Source organism: Lupinus angustifolius, chromosome LG07 (genome assembly GCF_001865875.1).
Source record: "Lupinus angustifolius cultivar Tanjil chromosome LG07, LupAngTanjil_v1.0, whole genome shotgun sequence".
Classification (NCBI taxonomy): domain Eukaryota; kingdom Viridiplantae; phylum Streptophyta; class Magnoliopsida; order Fabales; family Fabaceae; genus Lupinus; species Lupinus angustifolius.
Window position 1 is genome coordinate 6388090 of NC_032015.1, and position 10443 is coordinate 6398532.

Below are 10443 nucleotides of genomic sequence, written 5' to 3' on the forward strand. Positions count from 1 at the left end.
AAAAAGAGGAGAGAAATAAAGTTACGATGATTTAAAATGTGTAGTAAAAAATTTGAAACAACAAGCTAATAAAAAATAAACCAAGCAATGATTTTGGAACTTATACTTTTTTGACTTATTTTTTCAAAAACAAAATATTTAGTTTATAACTTTATTTGGTTGTCAAATACGGTATTGTTAAAACCGTACTGGTTATCAAACCGGTCAGGGTATGGTATAGTGGTCCAGTAGTTCAACTAGTGGTTCAATAATTAAACCGCATGCCAGTTAAACGGACATACCTACTTATATTTATATATATAAACTTATAACAAAAAATTTCCAAATAGGTAGATACTCAAATTTATAATCTACTCAAAATTTACTAAACAAACAACTTTAAGTATTTAACAAATTCAATGTCTAAATTGCAACATATATCAATCCAAAAGTATACAACTGCAGAATATCAATAAATGACACAAGTTCATAACTGACTCTACGAAACAAATAAATTTAGAGTTTTAATATTTAACATCAATGAGTCAAAGTTGTCTTATGTCGATATTATATTTTTGGACAAAATCCTATCTTCAAATAGAACTCCAAGATTACACAAATGTCACTGAGATTACACACAGATGCAAAGAACCAAAAGGTGTAATCTAAGTATGTCTTGGAAACATGTGTTTTGAAGTGTTGAATAAATGTTGGAAATATGGGTCACATTGTAATGGGTTTTTAAGTTTAAGTTTTTTTAAAAAAAAAATATATATGTATAAACCGGCCGGTTTAGTGAAATACCGGCCGGTTCACCAGTTTTGATCAGTTTTGACCAATTTTTGACCAGTTTTGATACTTGTCCGGTTCAACAGCTTTATCGTACCGGTTATGAGACCGGTTCACCAGTTTTCCGGTTGAACCGGCCAGTATGATCCAGTTTTAACATCATTGGTCAAACATTCATAGTTCACATTTTAAGCATATTTTTAAAAAAATAAGCAAAATCTCAAAAAATTTAAGGCTTACCAAGCATGCCCTAGGTATACAATTTTCACCTATGAAATGAGGCAGAAAACAGCACCCATTTCTAATAAGATGCAATGCGGCATGTTTAAGTATTTGCTATATAAGATCAGGTCGAGTTACATATATATCTATGCACATGTCACTATGTCCTATGAATACAAGTGCATTAGTGCATGTATGAAGAGTAGCACAAAATGTGAGACAATACACAATTAATATGGTGGCTTAAGATAGGTAACAGTAATAAGTGGAAAGAGTCATAGATTATGTAAACATTAGATCATGAAAGTCATTAGATTCTTCCATCTAATTGATTACAAAATAAGATATGGGTCATGAGTTCATCTGCTGATTCATTACAATCATGTGAGTGTTAAAAGCATAATATAGATATAGAGATGCCAAAAATAAATGATTAAAAAAGTACCATCAAACAGCTCAAATGACAAGAGGCATATTCCAGAAATTTAAGCTAACTAGTTCAAGAAACATTGAAATGCAGTTAAAATTGAATAAAACTGGTAAAATCCCTATTACAACTACCTCAATCTAAGAAATATTCTGTGACTTGTTCAGGATCACACCTTCATATTTCACCTGGAACCACTTCATTGCATCATCCTTTGTAACACGATGTTGGATACCAACACGAGCCTTGCAGCGACGACGACGTCCAACACGATAACCAGGGCGTTCCAGAACAACATAGAAGTCCATTCCATAAATACCAGTGGAAGGATCATACCTGAAGCAGGACCAATTTTTAGTACAACTTTTACAACATTGAATTATTTGAAAATTACAAGATACACATAGGGGAGAATAAACCACAATTTAGTCGACAGCGACAAAGGAAATGACATGCAATGACAACCATAGATTAAATTCAATTTGCTTCTAAATTATGGGACGGTAAGCAAAAGTAGAGAAACTCATCAGTAAACTACACATTTATAATAAAGAAGTAAACATCCTTGCCAGCCTCATAGCAAACTTTCAAAACATGTCAGCATTAAGCATTTTCCTATATATATAACATTACATATACAATATAATGGAAAAACAAGGAGCCAAATTATTTCAGCAAAAAAACACAATTTTTTGCTTACTTGATTCCTAAATCGATATGCTCCTGGATACCGAAGCCAAAACATCCAGTATCACTGAAGTTTCTTCGCAGAAGTTCATATTCCTTCACCTTCAAACCACTCTCCAAAAGCTGCATTGCCTTGTCGCCTCTAACAGTAACATAGCATGCAATCTTTTCATTTCTTCTAATACCAAAGGAACGCACAGTGTACCTTGCTGTTAACAAGCAGGAAAACGAAAATAATCAGCAAAAGGCCCAATGTCAAATATAAAAAAATATATTATACAGATTGATAGTTGCATCTAGGCAACTTGTTTAGAAGACAAGGTGACTTCAAACATGTTCCCTGAAAACAAGTTGCAATCATCCTCAGACATGTTTTTGACGGAGGGGGAAATGTAATGAAAACAAGATCTGATAGTCAAATAGAATCGAAGCATCAAATATTAAAAGGTTTAAATCATCATTTGCTTAGTGAGATTGAAAAAAACTCTCAATACAATTTATGTACCAAACCGGAAGTGGCAGGAATTTGACCATATATTGTGTCATGAAAACAACCAAGGGGGTTTCAAGGATCTTCTTAAGGTATTTTCATTTTGACTCTAAGCGGCAGTCTGGTGGTCACTTAATGGACCCCTGCTGTTGACTCAATTATAGAGCCTTTATTTTTCATAAGAATTTGAAAGAGTTGATGATCAAGTTTTAGAACTTAGAGCAATCATATCAACCCCTGACCAAATAAGCACTAATAAAAGTAATTATACTTATTCAGGGCTCATTTGTTTATGATTCTCAAAAAAATTAATTCGTCAAATGTTTTCAGCAGAAAATTTTAAGCAGAGAAGCTAAAAACTAAAAGCTGAATCTCAATTTTCTTCTCAGATACACATCATTTATATATAACAACCATATTCCCGTCGTGAAATTTACAAAAAAAAAAAAATATCTCCCGTTCAAAGGAAAACCCTAAGGGTTCATTTACGAGTTGGGTTTTAGTTGAGAAGGAAGCCTCAGAATCATATGGCAAGTGTATTTCTTGGTCCCTCCGAAACCCAACTCGCAAAGTGTAGTTCACAAGTTGATTTTTGGAGGGTAATGCATGGAAGAGAAAAGCATGGGACTTGGGAGCCATGAAATAATACACTTGCGAGATGGGTCCAAAGTATTTGCTTTCTGTTTCTTCCCCTACTCGCAAACAGACTCTAAATAAATGGTCCTTACAATCCTTTCGATCTATTATGCAATTGCAACGAGACTCTATTAAAAAACGCATGCCATTGTTCAATACGATCAGTGCATTTATGAATCACAGTGAATTTTTGAATCAGACTTGGCACTAAAATAATGATAACAGAGACAACTATTAAAGTGACAAGACATAAAAATATTAAGAACCTTTAGAAAAAACAGGGGTTTGGCCACTGAGCTGTTCCAACACCTATAATATCATATAAAAACAGCAAATTATTGAATAAAATAATAAAAAAAGAAGAAAGCGAACGAAAAAAATTACAGAAATAAATAAAAAAAACCTTGGCAGCTCTAGTGAGACGATCTCCACTCTCACCAACAGAGATATTAAGGACAAGCTTTTGCACCTTGATTTCCCTCATCGGGTTCGATAATTTCTTCTCTGAAGCCTAATCATAGTTTAAAGTGCTACATTTAATTCATAACACAATAGAAAAAATCATTATAAAAGAGAAATTCATAAAACAAACAATAACATACATACCATTGCAAATGGAATCTAACTCAATCGGAGTTTCACACTTTGCAGCAATGCGTTGTCCATGGATGAAACTGCATATTTATATATGCGGCTAGGGTTTGGACATTCTATTACCATAGTGCCCCTCATCTGGTCCGTCCGATGTAAATAAAATTTAAACGCTAAGATTAACTGTAACTGAAACGGCGTCGTTTGGTATGTGCCACTTAGGACAGTAAGATTCATTGAATTCGACTAAAAATTCAAATGTTTAATTCATATGAGCGATATTTATTGGTAGCAATCATGCACTCCAAAAGGAATTAGTTCTTTAACCAAAAAAGGTGATGAATACTCATAGTAGTATAAAAAAGTAATATATGTGGTGTTCTTGGATATATTCTTACATAAAATAATAAATATTATTTACATATGTTAATTAGTCGCTAAATCGTAAATAAAATAGTAAAGATGAATAATGTATAATATGTTAAACGTATAAAAAATTTGTACATATATATTAAATTAATATTCTTATTTCATATTAGTTTTACACTTACAACTACTATTTTGTCGTGATTGATTTGTTTTTAGTATATATAAAATGAAGCATTTCTTGGTTCATCTTCTATAGTGAAGCTTATGAGGCATAATGATCTCTAGGTGGTGGTGATTTGTTTGTTTAATTGAAATTTCAGAAGAAATTCATTCTATTATCTTTATCACTTAAGTCTTCTTTTAGTTGTTGAGAAAAAGTTAAAAAAAGAAAGAAAGATGTCAGAGACGAGGAGAATGTGAGAAAAAGAATAGAATTATAGATTATTTGGTAGAAGAAAACAATAAATAAAAAAGAAGATAGAGAAAGTATGACTTTATTTTTTCACATATAGAATAAAAAATTAAATATTTATTCGCATTAATAATAACTTTTATTCTAAATTATAATTAAATATTAGTGATTTTTTTAAGAAATATAACGTTACTATTAAATATATAATTATATATATATATATGATTAAATATATAGATTTAATTAAAGTATCTAAAAATACCAACGGACGTTGGTTCAAGTGGTACATGCTTGATTCCACTTAAGCAAGAACTCGGGTTCCAGTCTTGTGGACGGAAAAAATGCTTGTTGGGAGAGTTAGCCCCACGTACCTCTGGATATTCCCGACTTGGAGATTGCCTGAGGATACACCTATGGGAAACCAAACAAAGAAGTATCTAAAAATAATGCTGAACTACACTTGGAATATTTAATTAAATAATTTGGTTCATATTTAAACATGCACCTTAACAATGATGATAATACATAAATAATAATATTTTTAGGTTTATGGGTAACTCACAAATTTGTGTAGGGAGTTATGTGTGGAGATAAATGGTGAATACAATAAGAGTTAGATGGTAGTAAAATAAAAATGAGTGAAAGAAAAACAATGAATAAAATATGAGCTCTTTTTATGTATATACATTTTTACCATTGTAAATAATTATATATTAACTTTATTTATTTTGTAAGTTTTAATTATAAAAATATATTTAGTTTTAACATGCGTTAATAAATTAGTATTTATTTAAACCTTTTGAATGTAAATATTAATTATACTTTTAAAATAGTTTAAAAATATCAAATAAGAATATCCTATAAAGGGTTACATGAGTATTTAATGGTTAGAAGTCCACACTCTTATATTTTACACATGTATATAATAGTGTAAAGTTGAAGGGGCAATTAAGTTATTTTTAAATATTTATTCTCTCAACTCTAACCCTTCTTATTTTTGAAGACAGAAAAATTGGCATGAAATCCACCACTTTTCTTTTTCTTTACTCTCTTTCATTCCACAAAAAAAAAAAAAAATTTGCAAACTATCATCGGTTTCTCTCCTCTCATACCGACCTCAACCAAATGAGCCGAGGAAAAATGATGGTGATGGTAGACAACTAGTAAAAGGAGGTTCTTCTCAACCAATTATGGAACAACTTCAACAGCGAGTTGGTGTTAAACCTACACTTGCTGATTGTTTGGATGGCCTCTTGTTTCTACATGCATGAAATACATCGCTCTCAGTAAGGAATAAGTCTCTGACATTTACTTCCATCTTGTGCTTTTTGATCATCCAGAAATGTATTACTATGAGCTTAATTTTAATACATGAAATGATACTATACAATAACTGAACCATAATTGAAAGTACATGTCATCTCTTATTTCTTTAATCTAGATATATCAAAAGTAAACTCTTTAACATGAGGATGCTTGATAATTTTTGTGTATCAAGAGATCCTAAGAGTTAATTTGTGTTTTTGTAAGTAGTCTTGTTTTTCCTTCAATATGTAGTTTTCATAATATGAAATTATGATGTTGTTTAATTGATATTGTGGACATCACCTATTTGGAATAAGAATTGGTTAGTTTTATTGTCTATCATTTTGTTTTTCTTTTTTCCAATATTATATTTAGACCAGAAAAGATTAATTAAATTGTCATGATAACAAAGTTGGTAGTACAAGGATGCTTGATAATTTTTGTGTATCAAGAGATCCTAAGAGTTAATTTGTGTTTTTGTAAGTAGTCTTGTTTTTCCTTCAATATGTAGTTTTCATAATATGAAATTATGATGTTGTTTAATTGATATTGTGGACATCACCTATTTGGAATAAGAATTGGTTAGTTTTATTGTCTATCATTTTGTTTTTCTTTTTTCCAATATTATATTTAGACCAGAAAAGATTAATTAAATTGTCATGATAACAAAGTTGGTAGTACACTAATTTTTCAAAATTTTAATTAGTGTGATAATTGCTACAAAAAAATAGAAGAAATAAATTTAATTTTAAAAGCAAGAAAAAATATAGGAGTAAAATTTTAATATAAGTTTAAGCATAAAATTTCATTAAGGATAACTTGAATTTGGCTTCTGAACTGATTTATGATTTACCGCATATTTTAAATTAGAAAATTACTTTACTTTTTATATACTCGTGAATAAGAATTAAAAAAAGTATGTATGGTCATCTTCGACTCATTCATGCAAAATAAAATTATTAAATTTCAATTGTAAAATACATTTTAATGTTGGTCGAAGATCAACTTTATATGTTGTTTTCGCTATTCAAAGCCAAAAAGAATGTTTCCTTTTCCTTTCAAATAACCAATGCAAAAGAATCCAAATAAAAAGCTTAAGTAAAAATCTTCAGAGGAGAGAAATACATATAATCTAATAATCAACTCACTTAAAAAAGCTAGCACCACCAAACGAATCACTACTTCAATCTACTACCTCCATAAGCTAAAGGACACGAAACTAATTGTCTTATACTTTTAGCACCAAGCATAACATAACTTGTTACATTATACACATACTAATCGTGTATATAAAGACTAATATGGCTAATTTTAATGACTAATAAAGTAAGGGTTTAAAACTTCACGTCAATGAATGTGATACATCAATTAAATGCATCATCTACGTCATATGATTCACTTTATACCACATCAGACCTCACTCTTTGAATTTCTTTAATACTAAGGACATTGGCTTGTGATATCAATGACTTGGTTACAATTCTATACTAGCAAGTTACCCGTACACACATAATAATATTTTTTATTGCATAATTAAGAACACATATTACATGTGCATTAATATATTTAAGAATACATATGTTACTTGTATATTTGCATGGTTAAAAACACACATGTTATCCACGTATTTATATTGTTAAGAACACACATGTTACATGTGCATTTACATAGTTAAAAACTCACATATTACCCGTACATTGTATCGTTAAGAACACAGATGTTACCCGTGCATTCGCATTGTTAAGAACACACATCACTCTATATTAATATTGTTAAGAATACAAATGTTACCTGACATTCGCATGCTCGAAACCTATTCAATAACATAAGGAAAATATATGAAAATTTCAAATTTGGTTTTTCAAATGAAAATAGGGAAACCGAAACGTGATATTTTTAGAATAAATATTTAAAAAGCTATAGAAAACGAATAATAGTATTATATGAGTTTTTTTTAATAAAAATAAATATTTAAAAGTTATAAAAAAATGAAAGGGCGGGTCAGTGCACGAGTGTCACATTTAATAGTGCACTAATCTCACACCTAATATCTCTTTCTGAATATTATAAGAAGAGTACATGGGATTCACTTTTATCCTCTAACACCCCTCACTTCATACACCAGCTACTTCCATCCACGATTATCGTGCATGTATATTTCCTATCATTATCATGCATGATAGTGTTACTCATATTGGGGGCATAGTAATTTTCATTTGGTATTGTTGTTTTGCGCCCAAGCACATTGTCAAAAGATGACAGTCTGCTGAAGCAGATGACCACATTGGATATTACGTTGAGATTATGATCTTTCTGCCATAGCCTCTCGCACTCTTAACAAATAAGTAGAAGGACGTTAGGTGTTACAGAGCCAACCTTTGATGATTTCTTATAAATAAATATAATAATATACTATTGTTTCCCGCACCCCTTCTTTTCTTTTATTTCTATCTATTCTTCTCCTCCTTTCCTCATTTTTTACTTTGTTATTAGTTGGGATATCCACATAGAACCTTATGTTGGAAGGGCTTAAAAATCAAGTATATTGTTATATGGAGATATAATTACATTAGATAGATATAATGATTTCATATCACATGAAGTGGCTTATCACCTTCCGGACCATGATACTTGTGAGAGATATTTTCAAAATATCTGAATTACATAGCGAATATATACATATTTTGGTTTCATAATATGTTAGAATGATAATGTTGGGGCTTTAACTTGCCACACAACACCAAACAGAAAACAGAAATAAGAAGAATGAAAATGAAGAGAAAATGAAGATTGTGCGTTAGAGAGAAGAAGAGAAAATTATAGTGAATATTCCTCAATGCATTCAAAGCAAAATAGAAACTTGTCTTTTATAGTAAACTTGTCACAACATAAATTTAAACAGATTTCCTAAAATGGTAAGTTTCAACTATCAACAACAAAACACTTCTAAACAATTACAACTTGAATTAAAACCTATCTAACTTCAACACTCTTCCTTAATTCAAGTTTGTTTAGTGATACCACACCCATTTTTTGCTTCAATTCTTCAAAGTGATCACCCCTCAATGCCTTTGTAAGAGGGTCTGCAAGTTGATCTTCAGTGTTGCAATGGATGATCTGAATTCTTCCTTTGTTAACCATTCTTCTCAAGAAGTGAAACCTCACTTCTATGTGTTTACTTCTCCCATGGCTTAGTGGGTTTTTTGCCAAGTTTATTGCAGAAACATTATCAATTCTGAGTTGCAGAGGAGCTGTGATTCTGGTTTTCAATTCTGCAAAAGCTGCTCAAGCCAAACCAGTTGGCATGCTGCAAGACACCCTGAGGTATACTCTGCTTCACATGATGAGAGGGCAATTACTTTATGTTTTGATGAACACCATGAGATAGGTGCTTCATTGATTAAAAACAAATATCCAGAGGTGCTCTTCCTCTCTACCAAATCTCCTCCAAAGTCAGAATCTGCATACCCAACAAGCTGAAGTTCTGGTTCTGATTTCTTTGTGCCAAATGGAAAGAAAATTCCATGATCTTTAGTATCTTTAACATATCTCAATACCCTCTTTGCAGCAAGTAAGTGAGTTCTCTTTGGCTTACTCATGAATCTACTTACTAGTCCAACACCAAAAGCTAAATCAGGCCTGCTATTGCAGAAGTATCTTAGAGATCCTATTATTTGTTTGAAGTTAGTTTCCTCCACTGATTCTTCATGTTCATCCAAAGTCAGTTTAAGATTAACTTCAACTGGACTGTTTGCTGAGTTGCAAGAGTCCATGTTAAATTTCTTTAGTATCTCCTTAGCATACTTGCTTTGATGCATCACCATCCCTGACTTGGTGTAGGCAAATTCCATTCCTAGAAAGTAGCTCAACCTTCCTAGATCTGTCATTTCGAATTCTGCATTCATGACCTTCTTGAATTCCTCTATCCTTTCTGTGCTTGAACCAGTCACAAGTAGATCATCCACATATAGACAAATGATCAAGATTTCTCCATCTTTATCTTCCCTAACATATACTTCATGCTTCACATTGCATTTCAAGAACCTTAGCTTGAACAAGAATGCATCAATTCTCTTGTTCCATGCTCTTGGTGCTTGTTTTAACCCATACAATGCCTTATTCAATTTGTATACATGTTGTTCTTTTCCTTTTACCACAAAACCAGGTGGTTGTTGAACATACACTTCTTCTATTAATAGACCATGAAACAATGCAGACTTCACATCCAATTGAAACAACTTCCACTCTTTTGCACAAGCAATTGCAACCACTAACCTTATGGTTTCAATTCTTGCTACTGGAGCAAAAACTTCTGTGTAATCCACACCTTGTTTCTGTAGGAATCCCTTAGCCACAAGCCTAAGTTTGTATTTTAAGATTGAGCCATCTGGATTGAGCTTTTGTTTGAAAATCCATTTGGCTCCAATCTGATGCTTGTCTGCTGGAAGTTTTACTAGGGACCATGTCTCATTCTTCTCAATGGACCTGATTTCCTCACTCATTGCTTTCTTCCATACTTCTTGTGTCATTGCTTCA

At 31.5% G+C, this 10443-nt stretch overlaps 1 protein-coding gene across 1 annotated transcript; it reads right to left on the bottom strand.

The window, feature by feature from the left end:
- On the bottom strand, positions 1387-3961 carry LOC109352042 (60S ribosomal protein L11). Its single transcript, XM_019593821.1, has 5 exons — positions 3837-3961; positions 3634-3741; positions 3497-3539; positions 2118-2313; positions 1387-1753 (listed from the first exon to the last, which is right to left on the bottom strand). The coding sequence occupies exons 1-5, from the start codon at positions 3837-3839 to the stop codon at positions 1558-1560; spliced, it is 546 nt and encodes a 181-aa protein (XP_019449366.1). The 5' UTR covers positions 3840-3961; the 3' UTR covers positions 1387-1557.

What these genes read in the sequence shown, in the direction of transcription:
- LOC109352042 (XM_019593821.1), bottom strand. An exon ending in GTCTCACTAGAGCTGCCAAG is followed by an intron (nt 3,540 to 3,633) that starts GTTTTTTTTATT and finishes ATGATATTATAG; the next exon opens with GTGTTGGAACAGCTCAGTGG. An exon ending in CATATCGATTTAGGAATCAA is followed by an intron (nt 1,754 to 2,117) that starts GTAAGCAAAAAA and finishes GTCCTGCTTCAG; the next exon opens with GTATGATCCTTCCACTGGTA.